Below are 26,241 nucleotides of genomic sequence, written 5' to 3' on the forward strand. Positions count from 1 at the left end.
GAGAGAGAGAGAGAAGGATCGTCTTGAAAAATTTTCTCTCTCTTTCCACACGTTCGAATCTATTTTTCGAACAAAGAAGAACCGGCAGGCTATGGGATTCACTGTGTAAACACGGAATCCTTTATTCGTAGTTGCATCGTAGTAAACACAACACCAACGTTCCAATCCGAATCTATTTCCTTTAACCAATCATATATATATACACACATATATATATATATATATATATATATATATGATAACGTGATAATGAGTATGAGATTTAATAAGAAAAAGAAAAAGATGAATCGATAGGAAGATGGGAGAAAGTGAGATCTTAGGTTAAATGTCGAATATATATAATATACAAAAAAAAAAAAAAAAAAAAAGAAAAGAAGAGAGAAAAGAAAAAGTAGAAGAAAGTTAGGAAAAAAAAGAAAAAAGAAAAAAAAACACACACATCACACATAACGCGTAATTCACGTTACAGGAAAGAAAATCGACTTATTTTTCTTCGTGTCATTTCAATGCACACATGCGTTTGAAGTTCGCCGTTCTGTTCCGCTCTTTGATACTTCGGAACGATCGAATAGAAAAATGGAGAGAGAGAGAGAGAGAGAGAGATAGGAATAAAAAGAGAGAGAGAGAGAGAGAGGGAGCGTTTGAAAAGAGACGTCGACGTGGATCAGGTGAGATAACGCGTTCGACGATTAAAGTGTCACTCTCATCGAAATGTAAACGTCGATCGTCGTAACACGAAAGAAATCGAAGGTCGATCGTTCCGAGACTGGTCTACGATCTTGAGGAAAGAAGAAGGAAAGAAGAAATAAAGAAATAAAGAAAGAAAGGAAGGAAGGAAGGAAGGAGACGCATCGTCATACATACATATAGTCGTTGTCTGGATTTGCTCGTCATCTCCCGACGTCTCTCTTTCGAATCTCAAGCTTTTCCAAATGCCGTTCATTTCGAACGTTTCCCATGAATAATTGTCATAAAGAAAATACATAATATATACTTATAATATATATGCATATATATATATATATATTTATATATATATATATACATGATTGTTCCTTTGTGATACGTACCTCTTCGATTAAACGGCCGGACCCGAACGGCGACCTTTATCTTATCCGTGGCCATTTCGTGTATATGTTATATGTGTGTATATATATATATATGTATGTATATATGTATGTGTAGTGCGTGCAGTGTCGCGCGCTGCTGTCTACTGGTTGGTATGTGTACGTGTATATGATTCTGTCTGTATGTATGTATATATGTATGTATGTATATGTGTGTATGTGTGGTAGTGTTTTCACACCGGTAACAACGCGCACACCGTATAAACTGATCACGAGGAACGGCTCGTTTCAGCTAACCCGCGCACAATTTAGAATTTTTCACAGGAACCTCATAACGCTAGATTATCTTCAACCCATACCGCGAACCTTTCATCTTTCAAACGGCACTACGTCTCACCGAGCCCATGACACACTTCGCCATATTGCTATCGTAGCTCGTCCGTGCACCGTCGGACGACGATGATCGTCCTCCTCCTATCGAGTGAACGTACTTCCGAGAACTACCGCTAGGAACGCTCACGACGCTTCGACGCGGCCTTCGTCGTTTATCGTCGTTCCCTCACGGCTCGACTCGACTATGCTCGACTTGACTCGGCTTCATTCGGTTCCACTTCGACTTTGACTCCTCTGACGTCACATTGTCGAGCTATACGCGCGCCACCTTTCAAACAAGTTATAATATCATCCATCGTACCGACCGTGTTAACCTCTTGATCGATCGATACTTATATGATAAAATATAGCGCGAACTTTCGAATGCTCATTGTTTTTACTTTATCTCTTTGCTTTTCTTTATATCGCTATCGTTAAATTTCTTCACAAATTTATATACCACGCACTGATACAATCTTCTTCTTCTTCCTCTTCTTCTTCTTCTTCGTCGAATATCTTCCTTCACTCGTAAGAATAATTCGAAACATAGTGAAAATACGAAATCTTTATAATTTATTAATTCGATAGTTAGTAACTTTTGATGCAATATTAATAATAACATATATGTATATATATTGAAGTATTGTTGTCCATTAAATGAATTGTGAATTTCCGAGTTTAAAATGTAACAACACACGCGCATTGAAATGAAAAAAAAAAACATGGCGAATCGCTGCATTGTTACCACTATCGTAAAAATTACAAAATATAGAATCAAATATATACTACGCGTTATAGAATTTATGCGTATATTTGAATTAGATGTATTTAGACTTTTGAATAATCGTGTGTCAACAATAAATGATATTTATGTATGATCTCTCGAATGTATGGCATCGAGTTTGCATGTACGAGTAAAAATAATAAATGTATAATTTAGTACTCGATTTAAAAATATTACGCGGGAAATGTAACCAATTGTGATTACTTAGTGTGAATAATTTCTAAGTGATTTATAATTGTACGATTTTCTTAGTTAGATCCGAGAAAAAATTCCTGTTTTCTTTCTTTTTTTTTTTTTTGTTTTTTTTTCCATCATTTATATCTGTCATCTTTCTTGAATTTACACGAAAAAAGAAACAAATGGCTCCAAAGTAAGGTTATGTTCCATTCACGATTGGCAGCATAACGAACGAATTAAATGTTTTTAAACATCGTATTTAATATTTTTATATTATCTTATCTTCCTACGACAGATATTGAGTAAACAAAAAGATAATATTTATATGAAAGTATATCTTATACGATATATATATATATATATATATACATATATAAATATATTATACAATATTAAAAATAAGAGAAAGAAGAAAATCATGAGATTTTAAGAGTTAAAATTGATATTTTCAAAATGATTATTAAATTCGAAAAAGTAATAAATTGTTCCTCGGAACATCCGTCTTATCCCGCTACTAATTTATTGGATCATCGTAAAAATACATCATGGAGATGCGCTAAGCCTGGAGAGATGTTAGCAACTGTTATTTTTCAATTGACTGAACCTTCTATAATAACGGGTGTTGATATTGGTAATTATCGTTCTTGCATTGTTATTGTCACTGCATCAACGTCATTAGAACCTGACACCTGGATACCTATCGTACAACATCAGTTTATGACAAACGACGAGGCTGCTAATGGTAAATTTAAAGATCAAGTTCAATTATTTGCAAAAAGAGATTTAAATCCTGATATATTGAAAATAAAATTTGATCGGATTAAAATTACATGTATGCAGTCTGCAAACTTAAAGGAATTGTTTGGTCTAATGTTCTTCATAGCAAAGACAGAAGTATCAGTGGATTTAGGTCTTGATGTTTTTGGTCGTTTTAAATTAAAACAAAAAGATGAAAATAATGAGAAACCAGAGATAGACGAATTTAAAGAGAAATATCTCAAGATGATAGCCAATAAGAGAACAAAAGCAGATCCTAAAAGTGATTTACTTAAGAAGGTAAAAGAAAGTGGTATGTCAGCTTTTACTAAACGCCAAGAAGATGAGAAGGAACCAATGAGAAGGCCCTTGTTAGAAAAATTGGAAGCCGGCAAAAGTGATGAAGTATTTGGAAATCAAAACAAAGTTCCTAATAATAATGTAAATAAAAATACATTGGCTACTGATATAGCAATAGCTAATGCTACAGGAATAAAGGATAAACAAAATGAAAATGTCAAGCGTACTCCATTTGGTGATATTGTACCATCTCCGATTCAAAAGAAAGATAAAAATCATTTAAAAAATGATAATTATAATAACGTTGAGTCAAGAAAACGTTCTTTGACTATTGAGGAAAAAGATGAAAATAAAAAAATTAAAAAAGAATGTCCAAAATGTTGTAAAGAATCAGAAGACAGGACGTGTTCAACGTGTGGACGTTTGCCACAGCCTAAACCACTTACTTCTCCCATTAATGTTAAAAAGAATAAATCAAAGAAATTATTTTCACAACTCTTTCAAGATATTAGCTTTTCTCTTAGCGGATATGTTAATCCACAAAGAGATGAAGTCAGAAGGAAAGCACTTAAAATGGGTGCCAGATATATTGCTAATCCAGATACTTCTAATAATGTATGTACTCATTTGATTTGTGCCTTTAAGAATACACCAAAATATCAACAATTAAAGAATCATTGTAAAATTGTATCGCATACATTCATTGAAGATTGTTATAATGAGAGAAAAAGGTATTTACAAAAATATATTATATACATATATGTATATATATTATCTAAGCATCTTGTAAATAAATATTGTTGATTATAGATTGCCATGGAGGAGATATGCCTTGGATAACAAAGAAAAAAAGAAAGCTGAAAGTGAAGATGAAATTGAAGCTGATGTATCTCGCGAAGGGACACCTAATCCATTCGAAGAAGATACAGATTCTGAGACCTATTATTAATTTAACAAAATAAATAATCTCTCTTTTTTTTTTTTTTTTTTTTTTTATAAAAAGATATTCATAGAAAGAACAATAGTTCATCTTATTACATTGTTATATACATAGAAAACTTGTTTTCCTTTTGTCTTTTTTTTTTTTTTTTTCTTTTTTATATATAAAGAAAATAACTGTACATTCTTATTCTATTTACAAAGTTATTTTGTCATTTATTGGAAATAATAAAATTTTGTATTTCATACTATATGTATATGCTTTCTCAACTTTTGTTGATTATGTTATTATACATTTTCGTGGAAAAAAATTTATATAATCAAATGATTGTCGAATAATTAAAATATATATATGTGTGTGTGTGTGTGTGTGTACATAATAGATACATTTAAATGCTTGATGTTTTTGATCGATTATGAAGATGTCATTACCAAGCATTTAAATTAATAACACTTTTGTACACAGAGTGTATTATACGTATATATGTGTATAAACAAGTTTATAATTTTATATGATATAAAGTAATTAAACGAATGAAATAATTATTATAAGTATCACGATGTTCGTACGTCCAAGTTACGTGATAGACTAATTTATCATTCATGAGAATAAATTGTTCACCTCTAACCATTTATTATTATTTACATTATTGACGATGTTTATTGAGTTCGTAGTACGCACTTTTTTTGCTCAGTATACAAACTTCACGTTAGGAATTGTTTTCAAATCGTAACAAATCGTTTATTAAACAATTCTTTTTTAAAGTTGTTCGAATATTTTTCTTTTTTTTTTTTCTTTTTTTTTTTTTTTTTGATCTCTCCATCAAAATTATCGTATTAATTAATTGACAATAAATTACTGGACAATGATTAATGGAATAATGATAAAATTGATAAAACAAATATTTTTCTTAAATAAAGAAAGAAAGAAAAAAAAAAAAAATAAAAAAGAAAAATAAAAGAAAAACATTGGTCGTTCGATCGATAGGAAATTTATTGTTTTAAGATTGGCAATGCTCGATGAAAGTTCATCATTTGTTTCGATTTTACTCGTAAGCCTAGATTTTGTTTTATAATCTTGCGTATTGCAGTAATCTGTGATATGTCATGAACGATGGTGGGGTGTTTCATAACCTTGTCGACGTATTCGTTGTGTCTTTAATAGACAGTATGACTGAAATTATCTATAGTTGCAAGTCAGGAACGTTATAACGAATTTAAAAATAATTTTAGATCGAATTGATTGAAATATAAAAAGAAAAAAAAAATATATATATATAATTTCGTTAAAGTTTTATAAGTAATCCAAGGAATGGCGTTAGTACGTAAATTTCATCAATTATCAAAGTCAATATTAATTTTAAATTCAACGAGGTCCGTTCGTAAATCTATAAAAAATATTCCAATAATTTCATTCGTACGAACGTCGTCGTCGTCGTCGTCGTCAACGTCTCAACCACTTTCAGAAAAACAAGAGTAAGTTATAATGAATGATTGTTATCGTATCGGGGAAAAAAAAAAGAAAAAAAAAAAAAAATTATTTTCACTCGATGAAACATTCGTATTAATTTTTATGACGTATTTTCATTTTTTTTTTTTTTTTTTTTTTTAGAGTAAGTATAACGTTCGTTAGGGCCAGCGGTCAAAGGATAAAGGCTAAAGGCAAAGTAGGAGATACGATTTTGGATATAGTCGTAAATAATGAAGTTGACTTGGATGGTTATGGTAGGTGATATTTATAATACATTATTTTTTTTTCTTATTTTGTTTGTTTGTTTGTTTGTTTGTTTTTTTTTTTTTTTTATAACACTGTTATCAAAAATAATATATATTAATTTAAAAATTATCTTTTATATAGGTGCTTGCGAAGGTACATTGACCTGTAGTACTTGTCATTTAATTTTTCCCAAGGAAGTGTATGACAGTCTACCTGATAAACCAACAGACGAAGAATTAGATATGCTTGATCTAGCATATGATTTAACTGACACGTATGTATGTTTTACTGATATTTTTAGTAATTAAGAAAAAAAAAAAAAATAAAACGTGTGTATGTACACACACACATATATATATATATATATATATATGTGTGTGTGTACTCTTGAAGTACAGATCTTTACTATTTCCATATGTTACATATATTTATGACTTCATCGAAATCATTTCAATGTGTCTCTCTTGTAAATTTAATTCAACGATCTAAAGTATTTCATATTTGAAATTTAAAATAACACATGATCTTGAATATATCTCTTAAAGAAATTTTACAGTCAATTTAAAAATTATTTGAATATCGCCAATATCAATTTATTCTATTCTAATGTTAAATACATTACTTTATAGATCCAGATTAGGATGTCAGATAGTCATGACAAAAGAATTAGATGGCATTGAAGTGAAGGTCCCAGCTACGATCAATGATGCACGAGCTTGATGTTGTGGTTGATTTCTAGTTCCATTCTGTCCATATTAAGTAAACCAATATAAACGCCAATAATACCAAATCTGGATGGTCTTTATAAATAGTAAAACTATATCCATAATACTACATTAATACAAATTAATCCAAGCACAAATGTAATATTATGTATATACTGGCCAAAAAGAGAAAAAAAAAGATTTATATAATTCTTCATTAAAATCTATAGATATTTTATATATGACTAAAGATAAAAAGAAAGAAAAAAAAAAATATATATATATATATATATATATATATATATACTATTTTATGAGATAGTTTTTTTAACATAGCTTGAATTCACTCAGTATGAATTCATTTTAATATCAAACGATTTATCGTATAACAAATGCAAAGTGCAATAGTTTTTATATATACAATAAATGTATAATATTTATTAAATGTTTTACGTCGAATTGATCAATTAATTTTGTTCATATATATATATATTAAATTAGTATTAATAAATATAGTAAAAAATTATAAAACAAAATGTATATTGTTTTATCGTTTTCTTTTATATATCATTAAAAATAATTCCTCTCTGTAAATTTTATTCATGTTAATTAAACAAATTCTTTCAAATATGTAATGAAAGAGAAAATATTTCCAAGGACTTTAATTAAGTTCATCATATATGTTCAAAGTGTCATTGCTAAATAATGTGTAATTGTTAAAAGATATTTTTATGGTTATCTTAAAATGAAATCAATTAATAATATTATTAATACAAATTGAAAAGAAAAAGAAAAAAAAAAAAAAAGAAATCAGAATTATCAGTATTATATTCTAATAAATAATAAGATAAGAAAAAGGATGATACAGTATAATAATGTGAATTAATAATAATTATAAATACGAAGTAGAAAAAAAAAAAAAAAATAATTCTATCCTAGATTTACACTTTATTAATATTCTAGTCAAAATATTTTCGACTAATCGTTTCACTTGACATGCTCAGAATAATTTATTTCTTTTTAGAAAGGTACATAACCAAATATATCCACGATATCGATATTATTACATCGGTAAATAGTACATAAAGCTAAAACACTTTTGTACTATCAATATTACATGTGGACCCAACGAATAATTTACTTGTGCATTATAGCACACTATATGTAATTGAATTATTACTACACTACTTACAAACATGGTAAAAATTAGGCATTATATTAATGTATATAATTTACATATTTTCATTTTCTTACCCTGCCCATTTCAAAATCACTACCTCTAGAATGTGTGATATTATATATATATATATATATTTTATATATATATATATATTTATATATATTTATCTATTTACATGTACGATAAATTGAAATTTTATTTAACTTTCGTCAAACATTAAATTTTACCACTTTATTATGAACAGATAATAAAAATCTATAGTTTCCAGTTTAACGTATTATATTCTTTAATGTATTATCTCATAATTAAAAACGTATATATTTATATATACACGTTTAACAAATGCAACTTTCGTTATTAGGCCAGTCACAAGGTGTGATTTCATTTACGATATTGTGTATTCAATTTTATTTATAGATTTCTTTTTTCTTTTTTTTTTTTTTTTTTTTTTTGACGTCTCGCCCTTCAGAGATTTTTTATTTCTGAATATAAATTTTTCATTATCAGTCTATCACTCACAAGCACATGCGGTGAAGCCCTGTTTTCTAATATTCGATTACTAAGTTCTATAATTTTAAATTAAACGACAATGAAGAAATAAAATCGTAAATATTTTTAATAGAATTTAGATTGGTATTATCATGATTATTTTTATCATTATCATTATCATTATCATTATCATTATCATTATCATTATTATTATTATTCTTATTGAAATTATTATTATTATTATTATTATTATTTTTGTTCTTTTTCTTTTCTTTTTTTTTTTTTCTATTCTATACATCAACAACAATAACTTTTCTAATGAAATCTTAAGCGAGAATTATCGGTCAAGTTAGTTGTTAAAAATGACGAAATTATATCAATTTATAAATTTCCATACATATATATATATATATATATATATATATATATATATATATATATATATATATATATAAAAAGAAAAAAAAACCGTCGTAATAATAATAATAATTGTTATCATATATAAGATTTCGCATCGAGGGCTACTCTCCTTCACCTTTACCACCCTCACCGCCCTCCATCTTTGTAACGAATATATATATATATATATATATATATATAAAAAATAAAAAAAAAAAAAAAAAAAAAAATACTTAATCGCGCAGTCAAGCGATAGTCAAAATTCTAAGGTCTAAGCCTTTCTCATTAACGAAAGTGACCTAGGACTAGAGATTTTTACTAAACACAAGTAAAGAAAAAAAGATGGCAAGATGTAAAATACCTTACATTACATATGTATGCGTGTCTCACCTTTCCAAACTGCACGACCATTTTTCTTTTTTACATTTCTTTTCTTTTCTCTCTCTCTCTCTCTCTCTCTCTCTCTCTCTCTCTCTCTCTCTCTCTCTCTCTTTCTCTCTCTTCAACATATCATCGTTCGTATATATTATATAAATAACGAGCGATGCCTCGATTAACAATCATTCTCATATTTTCAATATACACACAACAATACTCTCCGCATTATTAATCCTTATTATTTTTATCTTTTCGAATGCGAAACGAATTAATATTTGTTTTGACGAAACAGAAACAAATTTCTTTCCTTTTTTTTCTCTTTCTTTTTCTTTCCTCTTCTTTTCTTCCCCTTCCCTCCCCTCCTCACCTCCCCCTTTCCCCACGTTTATTTTTCTTAAATTATACGTATAACTTAATTATAAACTATACGATTCGTAAAAATTACAAAATGGATTGTATAAAGTTGCACGTGCGCTATGCAACAGGTATATCATACGTCAGTACCCGTTGAGACTCTCTCTTAAAAAAAAAAAAAAAAAAAAAAAAAAAAAAAAAAAAAAAAAGGAAAACTTATAAATCATAAAAAAATATAAATGAATCAAAGTATACCATATATATATATATATATTTTTTTTTCTTTTTTCTATTTAGATTAAACGCAGCGTTCTCGTGAAAAAGAAGAATCCTTCGTTGATCGTGACTGAACAGAGAGAGGAAAAAAAAAAAGAAAAAAGAAATAGAAAAAAAAAAAAAAAACAAAAACAAAGTATCAAATATTCGTAGAAAAAAATGTAATATCTTGAATAAATGCACGTTTATATATATTTACGTATGTATTTATATGTTATCTTACGAAGATGAGATATGTTAAAGATCATTTTGAAATAAATCGGAACGATATGACGTGCCAACGGTAAAGTTCAATTTCTTTTGTACGTACGAAAAAATATCATTGAATCTATTTAATGATCTGACGAACGATTATAATAAATATATTTCGTTTATCTCACGGTGATGTTTTGTGTATGTGTATGTGTATGTGTATGCGCGCGTGTTTGTCGTATGTATGTGCGTTCGTATATATGTGTGTATTTAATGATAATCCATATGATAAACGGAACCGAATGATTTTACTTATTACGTTTGATAATGTTTCTTTTCTTTTTCTTTTTTCCTTTTTCCTTTTTCTGTTCTTTTTTCTTTTCTCTTTATCTTTTTCTTTCATTTCTTTTCTCTCGTCGAACATATCGAACAGTCTTCTCTACTTCATCGTGGTGCCAGCACCAACGCGAAATAACATAAGAGAGATTAAAACGATGTTACCATCGCACTAACGTGATACGAAGCAAAAGAGACATTAAAATCTCTTTATTCGATAAGATAAACCACTGTACAAGGTGAACGTCTTTTTACGTAGGAAAAAAAAGAAAAGAAAAGAAAAGAAAAGAAAAGAAAAAAAGAAAAAAAAAAATAAATAAATAAAAACAAGAGATTTCAATCGCATATTACGGATTCCAAAGATAATAAACGCGACGTATAAATGAGACATACGTAAATCAGGTACCAGCTGAAATCGAAACTTAAAATATTCTTTTAATTGTCCCTTCTTTTTCTTATATCTTTTCTTCTTTTCTTTCTTTTCTTTTTCTTTTTTGTTTTTCCTTTCCTTCTTTCTTTCTCTTCCTTTATCTTCTTTTTTTTTTTTCTTTTTTTTTCTTTTTTTCTTTTTTTTTTTTTTGTTTTTTTTTTATCTCCACGATAAACGAATAATAATTAATCATAAACGATTGATATTAATACGCAAAATTACGTACTTACATGAGTAAATACATACAATGATTACATACATACATACATACATTAATACATACATACATACATACATACATAGATACATACATACATAGATACATAGATAGATACATACATACATACATACATACATACATACATAGATACATACATACATGTATACATACATATATACGTTTTATTTTACGATAGGAAAGAGAAATTCACGTATGTCGATTCTTATAGAAGCTTAACAAAAAAAAGAGAGAGAGAAAGAGAGAGAGAAAATCGAGGATATATAATATCAGTCAGATATAGTTCTTAGGTGTTTCGTAATCGACAAGAAGAGACACCATTCGCACACCTACATATATCCAATGATGTTAGTAGAACAAACAAACAAACAAAGAAACAAGCAAACAAACAAACAAACAAACAAAAAAGAAGAAGAAGAAGAAGAAAATTCCAAAAAGTCGTTTCGAATGGAAAGAAATTAATCCCTTAAATGTCTCGATTATTTACACGAGCGTAGACAATTCATGAGGGCTGTTGGTGTTGGCAGCACTGCTAAGATCTAAGGTAGCTGCCGGTAAACCAGGACTTACGCTACCACTAGTCTCCCTCGTTAAATGAGACCTATTGAATTTATTGCTTGGACTCGGTGGTGACCTGTCACCAGGGGTCGTAGGTGGTGTTACTATATTACGATTCGTACCGGTGACATTTAAAAGGCTGTGCGTAGATGCCAGCGGAGCATTCGTCGATGACAACAACAATGGCGGTGACATCGGCGACGACATGTGTCGATGATGATGATGATGATGATGATGCTGCTGTTGCTGTTGCTGATGCTGCAACTGTTGTTGCTGTTGCTGTTGCTGCTGTTGTTGTTGTTGCTGTTGTTGCTGATACTGCGAGCCACGATTATTACCAGCATTGTTATGGGCCAACGTAGTATTAGAATTCGTTCCCGTTAAAGAACCAATTTTTGGTGGGCATCCTCCGCTATGATAAATACTTGGCCGTAACTGATGCTGCTGTTGCTGCTGCTGCTGATGATGATGATGATGCTGTTGCTGATGCAACTGATATTGTTGTTGTTGTAGATGTGACTGATGATGATGATGATGATGATGATGATTATGATTATTGTGATTATTATTATTATTATTATTATTATTATTATTCTGTTGTAATTGTTGTAATTGTTGACGTTGCAGTTGAGCCGCCGCTTCGCACTGTTCGCGAGCTAGCGCCTTCACCGCGTTCGTCTTCTCCTGAAATATTATAATAAACGTTTATTAATAAAGGTATATATGTTTATACATATGTATATTTATTTCAGGGCACATAGATTGTATATCAGCGTGACACAAAGAAGGACGATAATAATGGATCCCACATATCGGTGGGAATTTTTAAGGCGACACGTCAAGGACAACATTAAATTTAATTACACGATATCCTCATTCCCACCTACTCTCACCGCCACCGCCCCCGCCCCCGCCCCTTTTATACTTAAGTAGGTATGTACCGAAAGCTATAGTAACGTAGATTGCAAGGGAAAAAAGAAATAAAAGAAAAAAAAAAAAAAAAAAAAAAAAAAAAAAAAAAAATCTTAAGAAAAGAAAAAAAAACAAAAAGAAATTATTATGAAAAGAAACCTCCCGGCTGTTTTAATGGTACGGCATTAAGTGATACGAATTTACGAGCGAATTAATCGCCATAATGGACCGTAAACGGGAATGTATTGAAACGTTAAATTATCAACATAAATTTCGAGATACTCTTTTGGTGGCTTACTTTACCGTACATACGTAATGTACATACACACACACACACACATATATATATATTATATAAATATATATATATATATATACGTAAGTATGTGTATTGTAAGTACGTTGTTGTACGTACGTTTTCTTTTGTACTCTTTTTTTTTTTCTCTCTCTACGATGTTCGAAGGAAATAAATAAAAATAAAAACAGAAAAAAGAAAAAGAAAAAGAAAGAAAATTTCACGTAAGAAACTGCAACTTTTTTCCTTTTTCTCTCTCTCTCTCTCTCTCTCTCCCTTTTCTTTCATTTTTTCTTCTCCTCTACCCCCTCCCCCTCCCCAACCCCACTACCCCCCCCCTTTTTTTTTTATGTAACTTCGATCTCAACAACGAAGGAAGAAAATCGTGTGTTTATCTCTTATCACTTAAGGATTTAAGTTCAACGTTCGGCATATTATGTAAAGTCAATGGGGAATATAATATTCGATTTCGATGACCTGTTATATCTGCGTCCAATGATAGTTGGGGTGGGTGGATGGGGGTAGAGGGGAGTTGAGGGACCAATCGAGGGACAATCCGCGAACAGTTTTACAATAATATGTCGATTGCGTCGATGCTGGTTATGCTAATGAGTTTGCGTAGGATAGAAATCGGTATTTTTACGTATCGTACGTGTTACTATCGGGCGAGTATGGGAGTATGGGAGTATATATATATATGTATATATAAAAAGAAAAAAGCGCACATTGACAATCGTTATATACTTTTAAAATTATTTATTATATATTTTCTGTGGATCGTTCGTTCATTGTTAAAATATTTCATAAAATTTTATCAATAAAAATTCATTGATAAAAATGAAATATGTATATATATATATATAATACTGCAAAATCGATTGGAATGAAATTTCCAAAAAGAAAATATCGCTTGTATAATACCCTGTATATATTTATACATATGTACGTATGTATATCGTATTACTAAATATATATAAAAAAAAAAAAAAAAAAGAAAAAAAAAGAGGAAGACTGATATGCGATATATATATATATATACACACATGTTTATATATGTACACATGTTTATATATATACACGTGTGTGTATGCGTGAAATAAAGAAAAGAAAAGCAATGTGTCTCGTATAAAAAAAATATATATATATATATATACATACATATATATATATATATAACATATATATAAAAAAAAAAAAGATGAAAGAAAGAAAATAAAGAAAATATATTTATAAAGGAAATAAAAACAAAATAAAAAAAAAAAAAGTGAACAAACAAAGAAACAAACAAATAAACGATGCTTACCCTCTGCCACACGAAGACGTTATGGACCATGGCGCATCCGCAGAATACAATGCCGAGGCCGATAAAGACAGACGTTACTATAGCCGGCGTCGAGTGAAACTGTATAAACGTATACAGGATCATGCCTATAAAGGAAATAAAGGACGAGTATCAGAAATTAAAGCCCTTCTTCTTGTCCCTTTTCCTTTCCTTTCCTTTCCTTCTCATTCCTTTTCTATCGTTGATACGTCAGCTTGCCAATTAATGCGTGATATAATAATGCACGGATGCAGGAATGCTCGTATTAACGATAACGATAGAAAATATTCACAAGAAAGAAAAAAAAGAGAGAGAGAGAGAGAGAGAGAGAGAGAGAGAGAGAGAAGAAGAAGAGAAAAAAAGATGTTCTCACCGGTTAAGAAGACTGGAATGCTAATGAAAAAGCCTCCGACCGCGCAGACACGGCTGATAGACGACTTTTGCAGGTACTTGTTGCTCCTGTAAAAAGAAAAGAGAAAAAGAAAAAAAAAGAAAAGAGAATGAAAATGAAAGAAGAAAAGGAAGAGAGAGAGAGAGAGAGAGAGAGAGAGAGAGAAAGAGAGAAAAGCAGGTAATAAAAAAAAAAAAATAGTAAAAATACAATCGAGTTATCTCACGATAGAGTTAAACAACGTCAAAGATTTATTCAGACTCTATTATGGCATATGGAATACAAGAATGAAACAATGTGGGTATATATATATATATATATATATTTTTTTTTTTTTTTGTATATATTTATAAATATATAAGTTAAATTATTTATTTAGTAATGTTAAAAAAAAGAAAAAAGAAAAAAAAATAGAAATAAAAAAGAATTTATAAAGCAAATCAATATGATTTAAAATTTATACATTTTCATTATTGCAAGTTCGAATAATGAATATTCGTAAAGTTACGTATACTTTTTTCATATAAATTTTTATATAACGTTTCTTCATTTATTATGAATCATTTTAATCCAATACTCATGTTCGTGTCAATTACAAATGCTCTCGTAAGTTCGTGCATTTTTTTTCTTTTTTTTTTTCTTTTTTTTTTTTTACAGACGAAAACGTAAAGAAATCTTTTTGTTTTTCTTTTGTATATATATATATATATATATATATTTTTTTTTTTTTTATGTCTCGTTACGTTTTATTCGAACGGGATTAGAAAATATTATTTTGAATTGTAGTATCGACACGTATTTGAACGATAACACGTATTTTCTCGACGCAGAGTATTCCTTTCGAATATCTATGAGTATCCATTTGAAGAGATGTAATGTGATTAGATGCATATATCTTTCTCTCTCTCTCTCTCTCTCTCTCTCTCTCTCTCTCTCTCTCTCTCTCTCTCTCTCTCTTTCTCTTTCTCTCGTGTATGAAACCAAATCTCGAAAGTGGCTTTTAAGTATCGACGGAACGTCTTTTCACGAACTTTCTCGTTGTATCGTGTATCGTCTAACATCACGTAACGAATTACATCGTACAATTTTATTACATACATATATCTAGAATAGATTTTACATCTATAATTACAATGTATTAATTTTAATCTTTCTTCTTCTTTCTTTCTGTTTTCTTTTTTTATTTTTTTTTTATGTTTTATTTTTTTTTTTTTTTTATTAATATTATATAAATATATACGAAATATATAACAAAATTCATCTGAATGGGATCATTTTGAATTTAATAAATTTAATTTCTTTTTTGTACAACTCATAGAAATATATCAAATTAAATCTATAAAGTAAAAATATATAAAGTAAAGGAAAGAAAAATGGATAAATAAATTTTGTTGGCGCATACATACATACTCATATGCATATACACGTAAATAAAAATTACTATTACATACTACGTATATAAAAATTTATATATAAATATATATATATATATATATATATATATATATATATATATATATATTTGTGTGTGTGTGTGTATCTAAAAACCTAGATAATTGTATTCGAATGTATTCGAAATTATCGAAGACTAATAAGTACATCCCGTATCTAATTTTGTTCTATCTAATATTTTTCCAAGGGAAGATTTTCGTTTCTAACGACGCGTTTCGTGTTCGTAAGATCCTTGTCGACAGTTAAACGCGTCAAACAGATTTATGATCACGATGGAGAACAAGAACCTTAGCTTAGGTAGGTGTTTATAAGAGATCCAAGCTAATATCTTATATACTGTGTCGGATATATAACCATAACCAAGTATAAAGAGGGAACGATTTCACCAAACATAATCGTCTTACGTTTCTCCATAAATTACAAGAGCCGTCAGATGATCTTAAGCATCGGTTCCTGATAATGACTATCTTGCTAAACTCTAATTCGAAAGAGGGGGCTGCTATCGAGTTACCATCGTGACATTGAAAACCTTTCTCACGATTTTTGCCAAAACGTTTAGTCAAACGCTTTGTAAAACAGAACCTATAATTCGTATATATACATATACATATACATATATATATAAATATATACTTACATATCTAACTACCAACCTATCTACCTACCTACTAACTTAGATACCAATACAGATTGGGAACTATAATTATTTCACTATCGTATTATTTACAAGAAGTCTCTTTGCAATGATATATATATATATATATATATATATATATATATATATATATATATATATATATATTAGTGAGAATTTCTTTTTGTTTCATTTTATATTGTTCCGTTATAAAGTACTATTAACTCAATTCAATTCGTTTAAATAAATCGAATGATTATAACGCGAATATATCGCGAGTTAGATTTCGACGAAAAGAGAGAGAGAGAGAGAGCGAGAGAGAGAGAGAGAGAAAAGGAGGGCAAAAGAAAAAGGGAAGAAAAATAAACAAAAATTAAAAATTAAAACAAAAAAAAAATAAACAAAATTGTATAATCAAAAGACATTTAAGAATGGTTATTGAAAATGTTATTCATTCGAGGTCAATGACCCTCGAAGGGTGGTAGCAATGGCATCGTGGGAAGCGCTCTTGTTCGATGAACCTCTTTTAAACGCAGCACGTATGTATGTATGTATGTATGTACGTATGTACCTAACTATGTATGTATGTATGTATGTATGTATGTATGTATGTATGTACAGTAAAGATGCGTGAGTTTTTTGCACCAGAAAGGTGGAACCTCGCGCTCGACTTGGATGAGTGTTCTCTCTCTCTCTCTCTCTCTCTCTCTCTCTCTCTCTCTCTCTCTCTTTCTCTCTCTCTTTTTCTCTCTCTCTCTCTGCACGCGTGAGAGAACTCAAGACGAAGAGTAGCCGCGGATAGAATAAGGGTCCGTTAACGTTGATCGAGCTACATATACTCCCTTATTACTAGTGTCACGGTAGGACGATCTAACCGGATACAAAGAGAGAAAGAAAGAGAGAGAGAGAGAGAGAGAGAGAGAGAGAGAGAGAGAGAGAGAGAGAGATGTTTTTCTAAGATTTATTGATTTTAATGAAGCGATATCTTCGATAGGTATATGTATGTTTGTATTCGTGTACGTTCACATGTACATATCATACCTTATCATACATAGAAATATGAATTATTTAATAATGTATATGTATATGTGTATATTGTATAGAAAAAGTTTTAATTCTCTTTAAATAGAATGTCTATTTTCCTATTGAATAAAATTCTTCAATTCCAATCGATGAATGTTCATAAATGAAATAGAGAATGAACGAAAGATAGAATTAATTATTACACCTATATGATCTTTGATATAGAAAAATAATCGAAAACAATGATCGATATAATGTTCGTTTAATCGAGCTAATGACTAACGTAAAAATGATCAATGATTACACGAAGAAGGTACTTTTTATTTGTCTTGAAAGTGGATCAACGTTTTAATCTCAATGAATATGTGCACGTTAAGATAAGAAAAATCGATAGGCCAATGACAGAAAGAAAAAAAATGTTATGGGTCAAACGTTAATGCTCCTAACACAACTACCCCTTCAATGTACATATTTCCATAGATTGTATGTATTCCATGTATTCATGAAGAAATAATGTATAAAAAATACATTTAATATATATATGTTTACATATATGTATATATAGTATTATCAAATAATATATAATTATAGTAAAAATATATACCTTAATAATAATAATAATAAAGTTAGGTATTCTACATCGATCGAATATATAAATATTCACAAATAATTATATACTTTATATATATATATATATATATATATATATATATATTTATATACTTTTTATAAAATGCAAGCATAGAACCATAACAGACCTATATCGTAGAGACACATACCTCTCTGTACGACCTAGTATACAAACATACACGTGTGTGTATATCTACATATATAAACATATATACATATATATACCTTATATATGTAGCTAGAAAGAAGGAGAGAAAGAAAGAGAGAGAGAGAGAGAGAGATGTAGAACCCGATGGAAACGATTATTCTCTTCGTGTACGGTCGAGGGTATGCATGCCGTTGCATTTGACTTCTCTATGGCTCGCTGCATTCGCTTCGACCCACATATAACGGTGACAAAAGGTAAAGATAGAGATAGAGAGAGAAAGAGAGAGAAAGAGAAAGAGAGAGAGAGAGAGGGATAAAGAGAGATATAGAGAAGGAGTGAGACAGAGAAAGAGGGAGAAAGAACACCAAAGTAAAAGTGCAGATATCTCATCAAGAGGAAAGTCACGTTTCGACGGGCAGGACGTGACGTGTCCTTGAAGATATCAGTGGCAATGACGTTTCACGGGTGTCCACCAGTTCACGAGTATATATAATACATATATATATATATATATATATATATATATGTATACATATGTATGTATTTACGTATTATGTGTATGTATGCAAAATGTTCTTTCACTGATACGTCAACCTTGAAGAAACTGAAAAAGGATCTCCTTTATATTAAGGAAGAAATTCTTTTGATTATTATGTAAGCAAATAAATTCATTTAAAATCGATTGTATATTTATTTTAATTGATTCTATAGAATAGGGAAAAATAATAATGACAATGATGATGATGATGATGATGATGATGTTTATAGAGGATTATAATTAAAAGAAAGTCATTATTAATTATAAAATCGAAAGATAAAAAATAAAATGTAGGGACTGTCTATTACATAAGAAAAGAAAAAAAGAAAAAAAGAGAGAGAGAACAAGAGAATAAAAGGAAGATAAATGAAAAGAAAAGAAAAAAAGAAAAGTGAATAAAAAAGTATATATATATAAAAACAAAAAAAAAAGGAAAAAAAAATAATGTTTATAAAATAAAAACGAGACAGTGAAATGGAGATAGGAGACAGTCGGGTTCCTTTTGTAAAAGGTACGTTGACCTCGGTTTTCCTGATGTCTGCGAAAATGGACCAAAATATTCGGTATCTCGCCTGCATTTATATATATATATGTTACTAAATATATATATGTAAGATATATATATATATATATATATACATATTCAGACGTATACCACAATGAAGAGAGAGAGAGAGAGAGAGAGAGAGAGAGAGAAAGGGTATCAAAAGTTAATGTCGGCCGTATTTAGAATATCTTCTCGCTTTTATATTCTTATACGGTGTCGACGACCGACCGACGGATTCATAAATGGCAATGCGGAAAAACCGCGCTAAGCTCGCGGAACGGCCGGTTTCATTGCCACAAGAGAGAAGTGTTTGTAATTTATAAGAGTGGAAAAGAGAAAAAAAAACAGGGAGAGAGAGAGAGAGAGAGAAAAGGTGAAGAAGAGAAGAAAGACGATATTAAAGCGAGAACCATAGTCATTCTAGTTGGCGAACGGTTCCACGTGGGGACGAGCCTCTTTCACGATATATTGATGATTATTATACATACATAAGCACGTATGTAACTGCACGTAAATACGTAGGTATTATAAATATACTGGGTGAATCAAAGCAAACGTAATAAATTACTTTTATTTATAAAGCAATAGAAAATGATAGGCATCGTATCATCGTAAAATTATTAATAGATTATAATTAATTTACGATTGATTATTAATTAATGAATGAATTAATAAATAAAAAAAGAAAATATATATATATATATATAGATAAATTTGATGTGATAAAAGATGTAAAATATGAATTATTGATTTTTTGGAAAATCATGCGTTTAGAGTTACAAGTCAAGTTACAGAATCGCTATATATATATATATATATATATATATATATATATATATATATATATATACATATAAATATATTAACATAAGTTTGTTGTAACAGTTTATATTTGAGTCACCCTATATAAGTGCGTAGAGAGACATGCGTGAGGTATATACATATATACATGCACACACACACACATATATATATATACATATATACATATATATATATATATATTCATGTGTACGGTATGTAACCACATAGGTACGTGCCGTTAGAGAAAGATGCATGTAATATGTTGCGAAACGGTTAGCCGCACAATGTCGGGGAACTCGAAGAAGAGCTAGGACATGATGACGAGCCCTTTTCCCTCTTTCCTCTTTTCTCTTTCCTCTTTTTTCTTCTTCTTCCTCTTCCTCTTCTTCTTCTTCTTCCTTCTTCTTCTTCTACCCTTCTTCCTTTTCTTTTTCCTGTACTACTATCACTCCTACTACTACTACTACTACTTAGTAGTATACCACTACTAACACTATTAACATCACTATTACGTACTCCTACTCCTACTACTACTACTACTACTACTACTATTATCTGTTAATGTATTTCATAGCAGAGCGAGAACGTAACCGAAGCGAAGCCGTGTTTATGCCATTGCACTTCCGGCTGGAAGCCAGGGATCGAGCGGCCATGTTTTCTATTTTTTTTTCTTTTTTCTTTTCTTTTTTTTTTTTTTTTTGTTACAAACATCGATTTTATTTAGATGTCGGAAGTAAACAAAAAAGAAAAAAAAAAAAAGAAACGTTCAAGGGCACACTTTTTATTTCAAATATATTTATAGTTTTTATATCTTTTATCGATAAATCTCGAATGGACATCTCTATATTATTCTTAATTTATTTTTGTTAATGAGTTGTTTTCTCTCTCTCTCTCTCTTTCTCTCTTTCTTTCTTTTAATCTTAACTTAATAGTTTAATAATTCTTTATCACTATTCTATATTTTAATGTTCTATAATTTTTTATTGAGATAAATTATATATATATATATATATATTATTAATTTAATAAATTATATATTATCTATTCATTATTTATTATCAAAACCATTTATCTAAGCTTTATCATAACTTTCGATGGTATATAATTAAAACGACATCGCGACATCGTCGTATTAAAGACGAAAATTGAATAAGATTTTCATATCGACCGGTTTTCAGCCTTCGTCCTTCGTCCTTCGTCCTTCGTCCTTCAGCCTGGTTGTTACTTGTTGAAATGCATATAATACGGCGAAGAAGTCGAATTAAAAGGATATGAAATATTCAACGGTTCCACAAATAACACCGCGAGGAACGTAAATAAAAGGACTACGACGAGTCGTGTTTCTAGAAATGCAATAGAAGAGAAACACCCATCTATAAATAGGGAAATTAAATTAACCCATCGTTTTCTCAGACTACGTTTCAAGATTTATACGCGTGAGAAGTAAGAATGACTTACAAAAAAAAAAAATAAAAAAAAGAAAACAAAAAAAAGAAAAAGAAAAGAAATATATATATACATATATATAATTTCTGGCAATATTATTATAACGACGAATAATATTATTATAACGACGAAATATATAAGACGAAAAGAGAAATGTTTCAAACGAGGATAATAAATAAAACGCAATGGACATGTAATATATAAAAAAAGTAAAATAATCAGGATGTATCTGTATAAATAGACGATATGTAAATATACGATATTGTACGTGTGCAGTCTGTCGCATGATAAAAAGAAAAAACACCACGAAAAGAAAAGAAAAGAAAAGAAAAATAAAAAAGAAAAAGAAAAAAGAAATTATTTTAACATTTAAAACGGATAAAAAGAAAAAGAATGAAAAGGAACGAATTCCTTTATAAAATTACAAAAACAACAACAACAACAACAACAACAACAACAACAATAACAACAACAACAACAACAACAACAAGAGAAACAACAATAATAATTAAAATCATAAGAATACGTTGATTCAAGTATCGACATTGAAAGATCAATCGGATTTCGTTGATAATCGATAATTGAAAAAAAATTGTTAATGATAAATATAATAATAGGAACTTACAAACGAATCTATTTACACAAATGAACGAACTAACGTACGTACGAACGAACGAACGTACGAAATGAAAGTCAAAAAGTAAATGTCATGAATTACGTTTTCTAACGTAAGGTAAAACGTAAAGGTCTCGAATAAGCGATCATCTTAGAGATGATATATAAAACCAGGCGGTTATGGTAAAAACACGGAACGACGTTTCCAACGATGTGGATCGGTGAGCGTTAACTTCTCACCAGGTACGGGATGATGGATCGTACGCGTTGATCGTACGATGCTCTCTCTCTCTCTCTCTCTCTTTCTCTCTTTCTCTCTTTCTCTTTCTCTTTCTCTTTCTCTCTCTTTCTCTACACGATGATGGATCGTACGTATCTACCTACGTACATGCATACAACATACCTATAATACATATAATACCTAAATACGTGTACGTTAACCCTTTTACGTATTCTCGGTCTCAATGACCGGTTATAATCGAGAATTAACGTAAGAACGAACGAACGAAAGAAAGAAAAGAAAAAAAAAAAAAAAACCGAAAGGAAAATAAAAAAAAGGAAAAGAACGAAAAACAAACCATCGAAGAAAGAAGAAAAAAGAAAGGAATAAGAGAGGGAGAGAGAGAGAGAGAGATAGCAAAGATCGTACCTGTTTTACCTCCTTCGAAATGATCGTCCTCCCTTCCTCAAAAAAATAAAAAAATAAAAAAAAAAAAAAAAAAAAAAAAAAAAAAAATAAAAAAGAAAAGAGGGAAGTTCGAATCGAGTGTCTGTTCTATGTAACGAAAAGGGTGCACCCTGACGCTTCTTGAAGGAAAAAGAAATAAAAGGAAAAAGGAAAAGAAAAGAAAAAAAAAGAAAAAAATAAAGAAAATAAAAAAAAAAGTAATAAAAAAAGAAGAAGCAAAAGAAGGGGAGAAAGGTTCGATGGAATAAACGTTGGATGGTATAGGGAACTAGGGGTAGTATGGGAATTGGTGGGAGAGGATTATCGGGAGGGAGGGGGGAAGGAAGGAAGAGGGATAACCGTTACGACTTCTCGACTCGCACCTGTTCTCTTACCCTCTCTTTTTCACGGCTCATCCTACGATCCATTGTACATTTTAGTTTAGGGCTTACCTAAGGAACCCTAAAGCGAGAGAACCAATATAACGTCACTTTATGGATTAACTTAAATAACAGTTTAAATCCTTAGCAAATTCCTTCATAACAATTGGATATACATATACATATATATATATATGTCCAATATATACGTATGTGTGTATGTATGTATGTAAGTAAGTATATATATATATATATAAAACGTAACGAGAAAAAGTTAAGAAACAAAGGGAGGGATGACGGGGGAAGGAGAAAAAAAGGGGGGGAAAAAAAAAAGAGGAAAGTGAAAAACTTTTCTTCGTGAATTTTTTTCGGAGACTTTTAAAAAGAGAAAAAAAAAAGGAAAGGAAGAACGAACGATTGGGCGAACAAAAAAGAAAAAAAAAAAAGAAGAAAAATAAGAAAAAAGAAATTCGAAGAAAAATCTCGCGAGCAAGTAGTCGACAATAAAAACACGATGACCTCTCTCTCTCTCTCTCTCTCTCTCTCTCTGTGTCTTTCTCTTTCTCTTTTTTCCTCCGTCGAGGAGAAAATTCTCAAGCATCGTCCGTTGATGGGGCTCGTCGAGAAGAGCCAGCAAATTCGTTCCTTATCCTCGAAACGTGCCCCTTGAAAAAAAGAGAGAGAGAGAGAGAAAGAGAGAGAAAGAGAGAGAGCCGACTCTTGGACGCCAGAGAGATTCGAACCCGTGGAATGCGAAGTAGCACTCGAGAAGAGACGAATATAACGCGTGTGTAACACCAACGCTCGATACCCTGATGGTAACCGAAACATAAACCAGACGTTGAGCATCGCGTTAGACCACAAAACGTAAGTAGGGAGGAGGCATAGGGGCTGAGACTGAGACTCGACTTTAAGGGGTGAAGGGAGATTAAAAGGGAAAGAAAGAAAGGGAAAAGAAACGTTTCGATTCGATTTGGTTTATACCGGAAATGAATGGATACGCGATACTTTCACACGTTGATAAATACAATATAGTTAATTATGTCTGATTAAGAAATATAAAAATCATATATTTGAACATAGACATAAATAAATATAAATGAGATTTAATGATAATTAATTCGACGATTATGAACTTTTTAATTTATACAAAATATCCCTCGTTTTTTTAATTTAATTCCTTAATCATTTTAACATATTTACATGTCGTTCAATTGTATTCTTTAATTTTATTTTCTTACGGTATGAATTTTCGATATACATAGATAGCCTGAATTGTTTTTGAATTTGACGGATGAAAAAAATTTTGTCACGGTCTGTATTCTTCTCCCTTCCTTTTTTCTTTTCTCTTTTTTTAAAATTGTTATTTTATAAAAATCAATATATTCATTTCTAATATCGTTTCTCAATTTTCAAATGATCGATTTAGAATTAATCGTCTGATTGATTTTAGAACTAACTAAAAGAAAAAGTTATTAATGTTTTCATTAAATTTTACTCCTATTAAAAAATATTTATACTTTTAATTTTTTAAATATCAAAAAAGAAAAAAAAGAATATATATATATATATATATATATATATACATACATATATTTTCAAAAGTTTTTTAAATAAAGTTTATAGTAAATCGTGCGTTGATCGTTTGTAACCGTACATTACAACTAACACGTTAAACATATGCTCGTTTAATTGTATTCAATTTATAGTAGGATTACAAATAATCACTTAGTCGAAAAGAGGGAAGAGGGGAATGGGGGAGGAGGGTGGAGAGGGGGAAAGGAAGGGAGAAAGGATTAAATTTGATAACTCGTTTTTACCGTGGGCTCATCGTAAATGAAAATATTTCATTGAAAATGAAAGAGAGAGAGAGAGAGAGAGAGAGAGAGAGAGAAAGTCAAGAGATGTTTAAGACGATTCGTTTCGATCGTTTTACATCGAATCCTACGTTTTATCGTCGTAAGTGGGTATTTAACTAAAGAGTAAAGAGGGGGTAGAAAGAAAGAGAGAGGAGAAAGAGAGAGAGAGAAAAGAGAAGAAAAGAGAGGAGAGGAGAGGAATGGAATCTTTTGGTCGTTCGCCGATCGGTGGGTTGTAATTACATCGGCCGACACGAATTTTGCAACGGGAGTTCGGCTAATTTGTCTTTCGTACGTAGCCATATATATTATTTTGCGAACAATTTCGACATTCTATAAAGAGTACCTTCGATCTTTTGTAAAACACAAATCGCAATAACCGATAGAATTCTACAAAATGAAATTTCGTTCGAGAACGTAAAGAAAGTACAATGATCTTTCTTTCTTTTCTTTTCTTCTCTTTTTTTTTTTTTTTATTCATTTATTTACTTATTTATTTATTCTTTTTCCTCAATTATTCTAATCCTTCATGTCTGAGAATATTAAAGAGAACGTAATAATATTTTTCCCCAATGTTTCTAACACCTGACTTTTTGTCTTTTTTTCACAGGGACATTCTACGGAAAAAAAAGAAAAAAAAAGAAAAAAAGGAAGAAAAAGATTAAAAAAAAATTCTTTCCAAACAAATTCTAAGATTTATCGAAGAAGAAAAATAAGAAAAAAAAAAAAAAAAGAAAAAAGAAATCATTCTCATCGAACACACAAACGATCGTCTAATCGTAAATATTTTTTTCTGTATTTTTTCTTTTTCTTTCTTTTTTTTTTTTTTTTTTTTATATAATTCTGAACGCATTTTCAAAGAACGAATCTAAGAATAAATCGTTCGAAACAATTGGAAAAAGGAATATACGATTGTCTCGTGGTTTTCGTCGA

The 26,241-nt window shown here is 29.9% G+C and overlaps 4 protein-coding genes across 13 annotated transcripts in view; 2 read left to right on the forward strand and 2 right to left on the reverse strand.

Moving 5' to 3' along the window:
* Positions 1-1,628, reverse strand: part of LOC124432277 (kinesin-like protein KIF13B) — a 118,910-nt gene extending 117,282 nt beyond the window's left edge. For 2 of the 7 annotated variants that reach the window (XM_046981068.1, XM_046981063.1), the window contains exon 1: positions 1,071-1,628. In XM_046981068.1, coding sequence (XP_046837024.1) covers positions 1,071-1,125 — 55 coding nt within the window. In that variant the 5' untranslated portion in view covers positions 1,126-1,628. The remainder of the gene's footprint in view (positions 1-1,070) is intronic. The other 5 variants (XM_046981064.1, XM_046981065.1, XM_046981066.1 and 2 more) reach the window with 3 other exon arrangements.
* Positions 1,629-2,182: 554 nt separating this feature from the next.
* Positions 2,183-5,023, forward strand: LOC124432278 (DNA repair protein XRCC1). Its single transcript, XM_046981070.1, has 2 exons — positions 2,183-4,187; positions 4,267-5,023. Exons 1-2 carry the CDS (start codon positions 2,854-2,856, stop codon positions 4,403-4,405), a joined length of 1,473 nt encoding a protein of 490 aa, XP_046837026.1. The 5' UTR covers positions 2,183-2,853; the 3' UTR covers positions 4,406-5,023.
* Positions 5,024-5,473: 450 nt separating this feature from the next.
* LOC124432280 (adrenodoxin-like protein 2, mitochondrial) lies at positions 5,474-7,003 on the forward strand. The gene is made up of 4 exons (XM_046981071.1): positions 5,474-5,871; positions 6,008-6,120; positions 6,254-6,386; positions 6,742-7,003. Exons 1-4 carry the CDS (start codon positions 5,708-5,710, stop codon positions 6,830-6,832), a joined length of 501 nt encoding a protein of 166 aa, XP_046837027.1. The 5' UTR covers positions 5,474-5,707; the 3' UTR covers positions 6,833-7,003.
* A 4,231-nt stretch (positions 7,004-11,234) lies between these two features.
* LOC124432187 (myb-like protein Q) overlaps positions 11,235-26,241 on the reverse strand; it is a 40,907-nt gene continuing 25,900 nt past the window's right edge. For all 4 annotated transcript variants that reach the window (XM_046980873.1, XM_046980872.1, XM_046980875.1 and 1 more), the window contains 3 exons: positions 14,548-14,633; positions 14,157-14,281; positions 11,235-12,330 (listed from right to left, as the gene is read on the reverse strand). In XM_046980873.1, the coding sequence (XP_046836829.1) occupies positions 11,572-12,330; positions 14,157-14,281; positions 14,548-14,633 (970 nt within the window). In that variant the 3' untranslated portion in view covers positions 11,235-11,571. The remainder of the gene's footprint in view (positions 12,331-14,156; positions 14,282-14,547; positions 14,634-26,241) is intronic.

This window comes from Vespa crabro, chromosome 24 (genome assembly GCF_910589235.1).
Source record: "Vespa crabro chromosome 24, iyVesCrab1.2, whole genome shotgun sequence".
Lineage (NCBI taxonomy): Eukaryota > Metazoa > Arthropoda > Insecta > Hymenoptera > Vespidae > Vespa > Vespa crabro.